This window comes from Salvia hispanica, chromosome 6, assembly GCF_023119035.1.
Source record: "Salvia hispanica cultivar TCC Black 2014 chromosome 6, UniMelb_Shisp_WGS_1.0, whole genome shotgun sequence".
NCBI lineage: Eukaryota > Viridiplantae > Streptophyta > Magnoliopsida > Lamiales > Lamiaceae > Salvia > Salvia hispanica.
Window position 1 is genome coordinate 32,503,275 of NC_062970.1, and position 13,426 is coordinate 32,516,700.

The window sequence follows — 13,426 nt, forward strand, 5'->3', positions numbered from 1 at the left end:
CATTTAGTTCCGCTCAATTCAGCCAGATAAACACTACCAATGTCTCCACAACCTAGCCGTTTTAGGAGCCTGAAATGGTTCAAACCCAATGCACCATCCCTATAGCGGATAGCTTGGATGGCTTCCCATCGAACATCATTTGCTTTGTGAGGCTTATTGATGCTGCTACTAAAGCTGCTGCTAGAGGTGCTCTCATTACTGATATCACTGCTTGTACTTTCCCGACACATGCTGCTCTTTCCACTCTCAATGAACTCAGTAGGGTCACTCACTTTCGTGCTTCCACTGGTTTTTGCAAGGCCATTGGTTCCATCACTAACTTTTACACTCCCTATGGAAGAACTGGTTTTTGCAAGGCTATTGGTCCCATCACTAATTTTTACACTCCCTGTGCCAGATGATTTCTTTCCCTGATCAAAGGAAGTTTCCAGTGAGCTTCTAATGTCATTTAACTCAAGATTTTCAGCTTTAGATTCCCTTTCAGAACCAGAGAAAGAGATATTGGACTCTGAGGTATCAAAAAGGATCAACGAATTTTTTTCACTATTAGCAGATTTGTTGGACTCAGCATCTTCTCTAGGCAACAGTAGATTCGCCTTATCAGGATCAACTGATTGCTCAAGATCAATCAGTGCTCTTTCGCGACACATGCTGCTCTTTCCACTCTCAATAAACTCAGCAGGGTCACTCACTTTCGTGCTTCCACTGGTTTTTGCAAGGCTATTGGTTCCATCACTAACTTTTACAGTTCCTATCCCAGACGATTCCTTTCCCTGATCAAAGGAAGGTTCCAGTGAGCTTCTAATGTTGATTAACTCAAGATCTTGAGCTTTAGATTCCCTTTCAGACCCGGAGAAAGAGATATTGGACTCTGTGGTGTCAAAAAGGATCAAAGAACTTTTTTCACTATTAGCAGATTTGTTGGACTCAGCATCTTCTCTAGGCAACAGCAGACACGCCTTATCAGGATCCACAGATTGCTCGAGATCAATCACCTTCGGCTTGCTAATGCCAGATGATTTCTTTCCCTGATCAAAGGAAACTTCCAGTGAGCTTCTAATGTCGGTTAACTCTTGATTTTGAGCTTCAAACTCCCTTTCAGACCCTGAGAAAGAGATATTGGACTCTGAGGTATCAAGAAGGATCAAAGATTTTTTTTCACTATCAGCAGATTTGTTGGACTCAGTATCTTCTCTTGGCAACAGCAGACGCGCCTTATCAGGATCAATTACCTTCGGATTGCTAATGCCAGATGAATTCTTTCCCTGATCAAAGGAAGTTTCCAGTGAGCTTCTAATGTCGGTTACCTCAAGATCATGAGCTTTAGAGTTCCTTTCAGACCCGGAGAAAGAGATATTGGACTCTGAGGTATCAAAATCATTATTAGCAGGTTTGTTGGACTCAGCATCTTCTCTAGGCAACAGCAGACACACCTCATCAGGATCAACTGATTGCTCAAGATCAATCACCTTCGGCTCACTAGTAGATTTGTGATCATTCTCCTCGGTAGAATGCTGAATCCTAACAACTCTTTGTTGCAAACTCACCGGAGCTCTAGAGCCACTTGTCGAGGCCATCCGAGAAACAGTACACACTTTGCTCAATATAGGTTACAAGAATATGTTGATCATCACTACCGCAGCTATATCTCTATCATAAAATCTATCTCAGTGAACTATAACACACCACAACCTGTCAGTTGGCAAAATCAGTCAGCAAATTACATATAAAATATAAGTATTACTGTATTAGAGTAACTTTAGAAGCAGTATAACTAGCATACACAATAAAGCGCTACTGTTCTTCTCAATGAAAGCATTAGCAAGAAGACTTATAGTATAAAACAACAGCCTTCCAATTCTAAATACTAAATACAATACTCAGTCAAAATAACTGCACTAACTAGTAAAGAACAACTCAGTTGCAAAAAAAAAAATTGAAGTAAATATTTCAAGAAAATATAAACAATAGAGACTAATTCTTATAAATGCACATGACATTATTAAACGGCAATTCAGAAAGAGAAAAAAGACACATCACGATGAGGAAAATGAAAAAGATCATGGGTCAATCAACAACTCCAGGAACATACTTTTTCTCTAAAAAAAGAGGCTTTAAAAAGTTGCAAAGTGTAACACATTTCAACAAAAGCAGAAAAAGAAACCTAGGAAAGAAAAAAGAAGTCGAAATTGAATGGAATCAAGGACCACCCAATCAAAGGCGAGGAAAACACTAACTAAACCAGTCAGCTCCCAAACAAAAACGCAGCAATTCTAAGTGACAGCACGCAATTCTTTACCAACATTCAAGAATTAGTTTAACATAATCACAATTCAACGAAAATTCTCCTGGTAATCAGATCTTGAGAGGGAAAACCCCAAAACAGAATCACAGTCATTGAGTAAAAGAAAACACACCTAACCGAATCTTGAGCAATCCATACAGAAGAAAAACACTAATTGAGAAGAAAAGCAAGTAGGATTTGCAAAATCAGTACAAGAATTCAGAAATTAGCTTCGGCAGTGGAAATATGGAGTGGAGAAAGATGTCATTGTCATGGCATTTGTATTGAAATAGATTTTAATACTATTAAATTAATAAAATATGGTGTATCTTAATATTGAGGTTCCATTTTGAGTAATATTTTATACTAGTACTACTTTCTACTTCTATATAATTTTAATGGACACTAAAGCAAAATTTTAAATTTTAAAAACTTGATAATTTACCAACGATGAAAGCCAAATATTTTTTATGAATGAAGTAAATTGAGTAACATATTAATTGAATAGTAGTAACTTTTTAGCGCTATCTATTATACACAAAATAAGAGTATTACAGAAATTGTAGCCCTACCGGATGAATAATTAGATAATAACAACGGTAGGCAGTAATAAATATATAGGTGTTTGGTTAATAAAAGTAAAAGTAAAAGTAGGCAGTTAATCAGTTATGAGAAAAAAAAATTTGTAAATAAAATGAGGATCAACAAATACGTAGTAATATACTATAACTTTATTAAAATAGAAAATTGTCTTTAAGTAATTAATTTTATAGTCAATAATGAACTTATGGAGTACTTGTTTTGGGGCAGTGATATTTAAACTTATATATTTTACAAACTCAAAACTTTTCAATACAGCTTTAACATAGTTTCAATACAATATCAACATTACACAGTGTAAAATTTCAAGATTTTAATGTCAACACAGTATCAACACAACATCAATCTTTGACTAACCGTTGAAATTCTGTTGACATTTTTCCGTTAATGTTTTTTTTTGTGATCTGTTGACATTTTCTAATGGTCCATCATAATTTTGAATTTGTACAATATTTAGAATTTTTATTTAATAACATCCCAATTTGATCATATCCCACTTGTTTCGATAGAGTGTCTCTTATCCTTTGTTTCATACACATGTTTAGTCAGCCATGCTACGTAAATTAGTGTTTAGAATGGATGATAATAAAATAGTAGATTATTACCCAATATTTTAAAAACTGGACCGGGTCAAACGGTTTATCCATGAATCAGTACTTTGTCTAGTCACAAAATTGTTATATGCTATAAATATTTATCTACTTTTGTTTGCATTTAATTTTACCCACTAAAATTTAATTATATTTTTTTTATCAAAAATTAAATTTTAATATTTTTACAAGTAATATTATTTCATCCGTTTCATAAAAATATGCACTTTTGGTTGTGCACGAGTTTTATTGCAAATTGGTATGGGTCCCACCTCAGTAGAGATAATTTTTTTTCTAAAATTAGAAATTGCATACTCTTATGAGACGGAATAAAAAAGAAAGAGTGCACTACTATTGTGAGACGGATGGAGTATTAATTACTAGTACTTATATTTTATCATTCACTAAATTTAATATTTTTATATTATATTTATATATATTTGCTATAATATTTCAGATTTATCTGATCAATTGAATTATGAACCAATAGCTTTGTCTTATATATTCAACTTTTAAATCATTAGCATTGCCCATATTTGATTCTAGGGATATTAATCTGAAAATCATAAACTTTAGTTCAATTCTATTTATTTCCATGAACTTTAAAAGTCATAAACTTCACGAACGGTTTTCCATTTCTGACAAAGGATCAAACTTCATTGTTGAAAATCGAATAATAAGTACACCGTAAGTATTTTGTTTTTAGATAATCTATGTATTTTTATCACGTTTATCAACAAGATATTTTTATTAGATAAACCAATAATTTAGGTATTTACATTCAGCACTCACAAGGCACTGGGTGTGCTAAATCACAATTCACTTTAGAACACATTTGAAGGATGTATTAGTGAGTTGTGACTCACTATTGTATTTATAAATTAGATTTCCCAAGTGCACATATGGGCAATCAACTCGTAAGTTGACTATATGCTTGCATTTTACAATTTCTAACTTATGCTTGCATTTACATTTTCTAACTTTCAACTGCACTTGTTGTGTGCCAAATTCCATTTAAAAAAGTTACGTATATTTAAAAATTACTAAAAAAAAAGTATTCCCTCAGTTTAATTACAGTTTAATTTGTTTGATATGGAGGGGTGTATTTAATATCTATTTTTGATAGATTCCAAATGAGACAAACTTTGTGGACATACCGAAATAGTAAACTAGGATAAACTTTGTGGGACGGAGGACTATAAATTTGAGGACCAAAGAGTAGTCGAAAGTGAGTGGAATTGAAGGCAGTCGTCTACGATAAAAAGGATCAAAAAATAATAAACAAATAATTGCATTCACAAATCACAACCAACTAGTACAAAATACCAATCCTCAAGCATTCCATTACCTACAGGCTACAACCAAATCACATATCCCTTGCAGCTAGCAACCATAAGTTTTTCTAATGAAAAAGAAAAGAAAGCTACATATAAAGCAAACAGTTGCAGTACCAAAAAGAAAACGGAACCTCATAAAGAGTGAGAGCTTTATGCCTTTCCTTTTTTTCATGTAGAGGGTGAGATGCATATTTAATCCCAGTTGAGCTTTACGTACAATCAATGTGCTCTTGCTAAATTTTGATAGAGGCCATCGAAAGAACGGCGCCCCCGTACTTATGTATCATTGACTTGTGAATGAAATACAAAGCTCGGGAAGGTGGTGGTGATGTCTCTGCTCATTGTAAGTAGAAAAAGATTCAGCGTCTCAAACATAATGTTCGCCTAAGCCTCAAATTCATAGATTAGTCTATGGACAAAGGAAATTTATGAAGCAGAAAATTACACACACACACACACACAAAAGATAGTGAGCAATAATTCAGATGATAAAATCAATAGTCATCATCCATTTATCAAAGTATGCTAGAACTTACTTGAGGTATTGAAGGGTCATATTCTTCAAAAGAGAAGGGTGCCGATTCACCAGGCTCCACCATTCTTCTTTGTCAATCTTCCCGTCATGTTTAGTATCTGCTTCTTCAAATGTCTGAAACCATGTGGTGTTCTAGTGATTACAATATTGCTGGAGAATATAGTCATATATTTTGGCAACAGGAATGGAGGAGGAAGTATTGCACATTGATGTCCTAAACTTAGGTCAGAATAGGATATATATGCAAACAATAAACAAGCCACATAGCAAGGAGAAATGAATTTTCCGATAAATACACCAAATACCCCTTCTCAAATACTTAAATTTTCCTGTATGTTTGTGCCCCTTCTAAAATGAATTTCTGGCTATGCCCCTGACTCGATGGAGTTTGTCTGTGAAATAATGAGATTGATAAACAGTATTTCCTGGAAAGCATCCCTTTTAGTGGCATAACATACAGATTTCCAGCCTCAGTCGTGAATCTTATACCATGTCGCCACGTTTTCAGTCACTGACTCATAACGCAGTTACACCACTCAGTTTTATCTCCATACCAACTGGAATCCCACTGATGGCTTTAGAAACTGTTGAAGCATCAAGGAATTCTCCAGAATTTGTAAGAGCACCAGGTAGTCGTCCATTCTTGATAGCAGGATGATAAATGGTCTCCCTTGAAATATTGCTAATGGGATAGATTCAATCAGGGAGTTCCAATAACTAAACAAACCTTTCGAAGAATAAAGAAGGATTAATTTCCTTATCATCAGAATCTCCCATTGTTAGAACTCTTTATGTGAGTCTATAACTTCAGATGATTATGACGTCCCTAGTTACAGAGCAAGGTTGAGCATTAAGTCTTTAACAACACTAGTGGTACTAAAGACCTACACACATGTTATAGGCCTAGTGTATGCAGTGTAGCCCAGGACCACACACATGTGCATGACATAAGATATTGATGTTCTAACTAGGACTGTAAATGATAAACCTATTAGTGAGTTATGTGAAGCTCAATTGGATAAAGCTCATGAGACTCAATAGACAAAAATGATTCAAGCTCAAGGTTAATAATATTTAAATCTGTTTAAGTGTTAAATCATGAGCAAACTCATTAATAAGTTTGTGCGCTACCTCAAGCCTAAGTTGAAAATAAACCAGCCAAATTCAGGCTTTCAGATAACTAGCTTTGCACTGTTGGATAACATCTCTAGCTTTAAAGTTTAGCAGTGAGTCAGTGACAACTTTGCTCCAAAATCATCTCAAGTTAAGTCTAGTTATCGCTCCGACTTGTCATTCCACAAGCACATATGAATCCAGGTTGTAGGTTGAACAAGTAAGCAGGCATGCATATTTTGATATACAGACAACATGGTAATTATTGCAATTGGACTAGCATACTACATGGTATGTAAACTATCCTAACTCTTGAAGTCTCAATTAATGCTAAATCTGCTTAAGAATTAGTAGAAGATAGCGATGACTGCAGACTGCCTAAAATCAACAGGAGTGTTCATTATTGTCTCCCTAATCTATCTCTGAACAGTAAAATTTTAAAGGAAATAATCTGGAGAGAGGAACATAGTTACTAGGATCCAAGTCTACCATTTAAGGGTAAAACGATTTTTTATAAGATAGTAAATAGCATTGGATAGACGAATTTCCTATCGACCTTCCATTTCATAAATGGGAATAAAAGAAAGGAGTATAGAATGCATGACACAGGTCTAAATCTGAATGAAACTGAGCTAGCTGGGACTCACCTTATCAATAATACTCTCAATAACTTCATCAGAAAGGTTCATGCCAGAGTCAGCCAGTGTCACCACCACCATTTGTTTGACCTACAACAACCAAATTAAAGATTGTAACCCCTACTGCCTTCCTTTGAAGTAATACTGACTAATAGATGGTAGGTTCACACTTCAAAAATAAATATTTGATTACAGTCTCAAGTATGAGGTAAAACAGATATGAAGGCCACAAATCTATGATATACATAGGAATCTATATTAGCAAGAAAATAATAAGAGTATATGATACAAAGTAATTCATGCATCATCCCACTGTGGGAGACAAAAAACTTGTAGTGGAAGGTATTCAAGGTATCTAACATTTTACTACAGAAGAATTTAATTATTAAAACTAATAAACTGACCTCCTGTCTTTCAATGAACCCTTGCTTCTTGAGATCATATAACTGGAAAGAAACTGAAACAACAAAAATTTGTGAAGTAAGACAGATTCAGATAATCCACCACCGATTGGCAACTACTGTACGAAACAACAGCCAAATATGACAGGTTGGTGTAGTATGCTGAAGAAATTAACCATCTTTTGGACTACAGAAAAATATCTGCCAGAATTACTTGCCTTTTTCCAGCATTTTTTGTATATTACTCCCTCCATCCCATAATAAGAGTCCTATTTGGTTTGGGCACAGGTTTTAAGAAATTTCAAGCAAAGTGGGTTGAATAAGTTAGTGAAATGTGGTTACCACTTTTATATATATATATATATATATATATATATATATTAAATACAGAAACGCATAACACAGTCACACGTAGGGTATTTTTAGGTCATGCTAACAAAGCATGACCTAAAATGATCTTAACATGACATAAACCCAAATTTTATAATATGACCTAAAACTGCTTAATTATGACCTTCCGTATTTTTGGTTAATTATTGACCATTAGATCATCTAATCCTAGGGCCAAGATTTGGGCTGCATTTCTTGATTTAAGCACATACTTGTTTTGATCACTCCCCTATATATAGAGAGTATTGATCTGCTGGGCGACAAATATAGGCGATTCGTGAGCGACCAGTGACGTGGCAACATCATTATCGATTTTCTCTCTTCATTTTTAATTCCCTCTCTCCTCTCTCCTGTATCTCCTCATTCTCTCTCCTCCTCGCCCCTTTTCTCCTCCTATGTCCATCTTCATTTTCTGATTGTGATCTGCCATCAATTTTGTAGTGTAATTTTAGAGTCGTGTGAAAATTCCTTCTTTAAAATGCTTTATCGGCTCGGCAAAATCTCGCCGTCGCTTCCCTATTCCCCTATTCCTTCTTGTAACTTACTTTCTATCTGCAACCTTTTCTTTGGATCTTGAACACAATTTCTCAGTCTTTAGCTTATACTGACAAGGAATTACTATATATTGTAGTGGATGTAACTGCAAAATCTATTTTTTGTGTTTTAGTGAAAGAAAATACTATATCAATCGAGTTTAAATGCAGAGCATGAACTTTTTTCTACAGAGATCTATTAAATGAAAACATATGTAAAAGCTTGCATACTTGATTTCACAAAATCTGAGGAAAAACTGGAAGAAACTCATTTTGATGAAAACATAAGTGCATAAATTCTTTGACAGATGCAAAAATAAATCCATGGGAATTGTAGGAACGATTTGTATACATTAAAAAGTTAAGAGTATTGATTCTATCATCTATGGTGAAAAGCTCCTTGATAAAGTTGGAGAATTTGGTGAGAAAGGAAATTACAGACGAGAGAGAATGAAGCCATGGTTCAGAAATTATACTCTTTAAAAGTTATAGATAGGAATGAGATGATTTAGAAGTCGGTTGAATAAAAAAATAGAGATTGCTATAATTGAGTATACATGAAATTCGAAAAATAGATTTAAAGAAGAATCTTGATTTTGCTGAATGGTAGTGAGAGAGGGGGATAGAGAATGAGCAGAAACGATGAAGGAAAGGAAAGGAAAGGAAAGTAACGGAGGGGAGGGGAGGGGAGAGAGGAGAGAGGAAATTAAAGAAGGAGAGAGGAAATTGATGATGATGATCGCCACATCATTTGTCGCTCACCAAGCGCCCATTTAGGGGCGCTCAGCAGAACAATCCTCTATATATATATATATATATATATATGGTTTTGATCTATAAAGACCAGATTTAAATACATAATATATATATATATATATTATATATATATATATATATATATATATATATATTATATATTAGTTTTATGGGACGGACGGAAATGGCAAAATATGACTCTTATTGTGGGACGGAGGGAGTGGACGCCTAAATCAGAGTAGAATCAACTGTAATAATGACTTACACTCAATCTTGTCATCAATAGAAGCATTTGGATGAAAAACTGATAAAGCCAGTGCAAACTCTTCAAAGTCTAATATCCCATTGTGTTTTGCATCAAATAGGTCAAACACCTTCAGAAACAAACTTCATCATGAGATTCGTTGAAAGAAAAACGATGGACATTTTATTTGCAACATTGGGGACATGAAACTAACCCTGTCAGCAAACATGCTCTCCTTTTGGTTGGTCTTAAAAAGAGCAAGCTGGAACTCCTCCTGCATGTATATAAATTTTGCATGCAGAAACACCACGTTGAGAACTAGGATGTATCAAATAACAGGATTGTAACAAGGACAATGATTCCTAAAACAACTACAGGTATAAAGTAAGCCCAGATAAGAAAAAAAAGGTTATATAACCTGTTACCTTATTAATAAGCCCATCATCTACCACAGCACTGCTGATCTTTTTAAACAATTCGTACAGTGCTTCTATTTCACTAACACTAACTGCACCAGAGGTAGAGAAAAAATAGCAGACTCCTATTAGTAAGATTCCTAGATTGAAAATGCAATTCAAAGAGAAGTACACTAGATTACCTCTCCACTCGACATGGAACTAACAAGATACACAGTTGATTACTTAAAATAAGACATAAACATACGAACTCTAATTGCTTCTTTAGGAAAAATTGAAAGTATATTCTACTATAATGAGGAAATTCATTTGTTCAAGGGCGCGGAAATCTCAATATTAACATTTAGGGACTCGGTTTCCTCATATGATCTGCAATACATGTACTATAATATGTCAGATCTAGTCAGGATACTAAGTTGCCTCATAAAGGTTGTAACGTGTATTTTGTAGTTTTAAAGCAATGGTTGGTAACCTAAAGGAAAATAGAGCGACCATAGATTCCATCTTGTTTACTTCCTCAAATACTCTAGCATAGGCTTTTACGGAGGAAGCGGCGCAGATGTAATTGTACATAGTGTGGACCGTGTAGTATTACTTCATGAGATAGGAGTCTGACATTACTCTGGTACAAATATGACCAAAGAAATCCCATACATTTAAAAGGATATAACAGAGGCTCACTTCTTATGTGAGGGATTGCATTGCATCCAACAACTCACATGATTTTCTCCAGCGTACCATTGAATAGTATACCAACTTCAATGATATTGATATGAAGTATTTCACTAAACACCAGCTCGTATGAACACCACCAGCCAATTTAAAATAAAATTTTCAATAAATTACCAAGTTAAATAAGCCTAACTTAGTTCTTATAGAACAATTAGTGAACTTCGTACGAGCGCACACACTTAAAAAACATAAATAAATACAAGCAAGTTTAATATCCAAGATTTACATAATTGATCCAATTTCTTCCTTGTTTATATTTTTTCCTCGCCTCCATCAACAGATAGATAATCAGACATGTGGGAAATTTATTAAAATCGACATTAAAATAAGCCACCACAGGTTATACTCCCTCCATTCCTTGTTAATAGAGGCATTTCTTTTTGGAGTGAAGATTAAGAAAGAGAAGTTTAGTGCGTTAAGTAGGAAGATAATATAGTAGGAGAGAGAATAAAGTAATAAGTTAACAAAGAATAAAGTAGGAAAGAGAAAATCTGTTAATTTTTGCCGTAAATGGAAATTACACTATTATGTTGGAACGTCCCAAAAGGAAATACGACTCTATTAATGTAGAATGGAGGGAGTATTACTTTTTGTTAGTAGGTGATTTAATTAAGAGAAGTAGAATGTATTACAATACATAAAGTTTAAACCATTTAGAGAGAAAAATAAGTAAGATGTCATACAAACTGTCGCGCTTGCTAGAGCTTCGGGATCTCCTAGGCCGCTGGGTTGTTTATTGATATCCGATTCGCAGCAATTTACAATAGCAGAAAGCAGATGCTTCACTCCATCTAGGCACTGCACCATGATCTCTTATAGAAACGTAAACACTCCATACCTATAACGATGTCGAATATTTAATTAATCAAAAGTTATCAAATAGGGAGTGCTAGTACATGTTAATGAATTTTAAGCCTATCCAGGATTGATTGATTTATTTATTACTACAGAATCCAGTCCAAAATCTGCAAGCAAAAGCATGTGGAAGCTGGAAACTAATCAAGGGTAGATTGGTCATCTATAAATGACTCTTTGTCCGAAGTGGCATGAAGGCAGATTAATGGCAACCTTTTTTATTACTTATAAAGTTTAGGTCTTTAATTAAAGTCAGTACTTTGAGCACGGCTGTATTCATCTTTCAAAACAATTTATGTTGCTGGAGACTCATATAGCACTTATTCTGTATCTCTCTCTATCCTAAGACCTTTCTTGTAGGCTCTTTAATGGTATTAGTAAGTCTCCGGGAGTGCCCTTAATAGCTTGCTATCAATTCTCTGAGAGACTACCTTCAGTTTAACATACAATGATACAAGAAGAAATTCATGTTTAATAGTGTAAAATTCTAGTTGAGATTGATTTTGCAGTAGTCGTACATAGGTGAATTATCAAAAAATATTACTGCAATCCTTAAAAATATTGTTAATATGTTCAAAAAAGAGCCAAACAAAACGTAACCAACACACGGAAGAAAAGAAAGTAAATTTAGTTAGTGGTGTAGGACTAGTTGGCCGTGGTCCATGTTAGTGGGACAACATAAAATATAGTACTCCTACGTCCTAAAGTAACTTGTCTATTACATGTGCAGCATTCGAGATACAGCTTTTAAGGCCTAAAGAGTAAATGGATTTTAACTTCGTTTGAAGGAAGCCACTATTGTAATCATTCAAATAGTTTAGTGCATGGAGTGACCGTGACCATGACCATGGACTAGTCCATCCAGTCCACTTAATCCTCTACAAATTTGTGAACAATATTAATTACTAATATCATTCCGAATCTGGAGCTGTGTTACATCTATGATACCTATAACATTAATTTCCAAGAAAATAGACATACAAACTAGTAGCAGGGTTGAATGGCCGTCTACACTCTCTCATAGGGAAAGGAACATCACCAAAATCCCAATATTTCTCACAAAAACCAAATCAAAGGTGATAAATTCCCTTACGATATAATCAAGCTATAGAGTCCAATTGATGAATCAACCACATCTAAAGGGTTTTCAATCGGGATTAATCACAAACCCAAAAACGACACTAATTAACCTTAGAATTAATTGCCATCAACACATTTGCATGCACACATCGATCTCTAATGGAAAAACAAACAAAAAATACATGGGTAGATTAATTGCAGAATTCAACGAATTAAGCCGTAAGCCATACCAATTATATAACAGAAGAGACATGCAGACATAGAAAGAGGAATACCTTTTAAACGGAAAGGGGGGAAAGGAAAAAAACATGACACATTGTGTGCAGGGGATTCAGATTTCGTGTAAAATGCATAAATATTCTGAAATTGGAATTCGAGAGGAGTCGACGTTTCGGCAATCAGAACGAAAAGATTCAAAATTATGAGCAGATGATCTGTACAAACAAAAGTGGAATGTAATGGGAGGAAATAATAAGAAGATGAGTGGGAACTCGTCAACGTGGCCAACTCTTTCGGATTCGGGTTAACCTTGTCGGGCAGGCTGATTTGTTAAATGAATAATTAATTAGAAATTACAATCATAATCCTGAATACGCATATGAATATCATTTCAATCGAACAATTATCGATGAAAATACACTTTTTTCACATGCATTTGAAAATTAACAAAAATTGAAATACATTTACGCATTTTAACTAATTAAGCATTAATAACTTTTAAAAAGAATATTATGCTAACTTTTAAAAGTTTGAAATAAAGAAAATAATAACATTTGAAATCTCTAGGGTAAAGAACAACATATCGCACTCGAAGCACGGTAAACATAAGAGGAAGTCGAACAAATCAACATTGTTTGCGTCCATTTAAAAAGTCAATTGACTGGTTTCCGTTTATCTAAACTGATGTGCCACGCTGAATTCA

At 34.4% G+C, this 13,426-nt stretch overlaps 2 protein-coding genes across 2 annotated transcripts in view; both read right to left on the reverse strand.

Annotated features, from left to right (window-relative positions):
• LOC125195156 (serine/threonine-protein kinase KIPK1-like) overlaps nt 1–1,577 on the reverse strand; it is a 2,501-nt gene extending 924 nt beyond the window's left edge. Inside the window, exon 1 of the mRNA XM_048093348.1 lies at nt 38–1,577. Within this exon, the coding sequence (XP_047949305.1) occupies nt 38–1,577 (1,540 nt within the window). The remainder of the gene's footprint in view (nt 1–37) is intronic.
• Nucleotides 1,578–4,749: 3,172 nt separating this feature from the next.
• On the reverse strand, nt 4,750–12,974 carry LOC125193956 (calcineurin B-like protein 3). Its single transcript, XM_048091917.1, has 9 exons — nt 12,780–12,974; nt 11,253–11,407; nt 9,847–9,929; nt 9,636–9,695; nt 9,443–9,551; nt 7,502–7,554; nt 7,107–7,187; nt 5,348–5,460; nt 4,750–5,145 (listed from the first exon to the last, which is right to left on the reverse strand). The coding sequence occupies exons 2-9, from the start codon at nt 11,374–11,376 to the stop codon at nt 5,088–5,090; spliced, it is 681 nt and encodes a 226-aa protein (XP_047947874.1). The 5' UTR covers nt 11,377–11,407; nt 12,780–12,974; the 3' UTR covers nt 4,750–5,087.
• Nucleotides 12,975–13,426: the final 452 nt, after the last annotated feature.

Coding starts and splice junctions, on each gene's coding strand:
- LOC125193956 (XM_048091917.1), bottom strand. CDS start 11,376: ATGGTGCAGTGCCTAGATGGAGTGAAGCATCTGCTTTCTGCTATTGTA. Junction 9,552..9,635: donor AGAGCATGTTTGCTGACAGG/GTTAGTTTCATG, acceptor TTGTTTCTGAAG/GTGTTTGACCTATTTGATGC. Junction 5,146..5,347: donor ATGACCCTTCAATACCTCAA/GTAAGTTCTAGC, acceptor TACAATGAGCAG/AGACATCACCACCACCTTCC.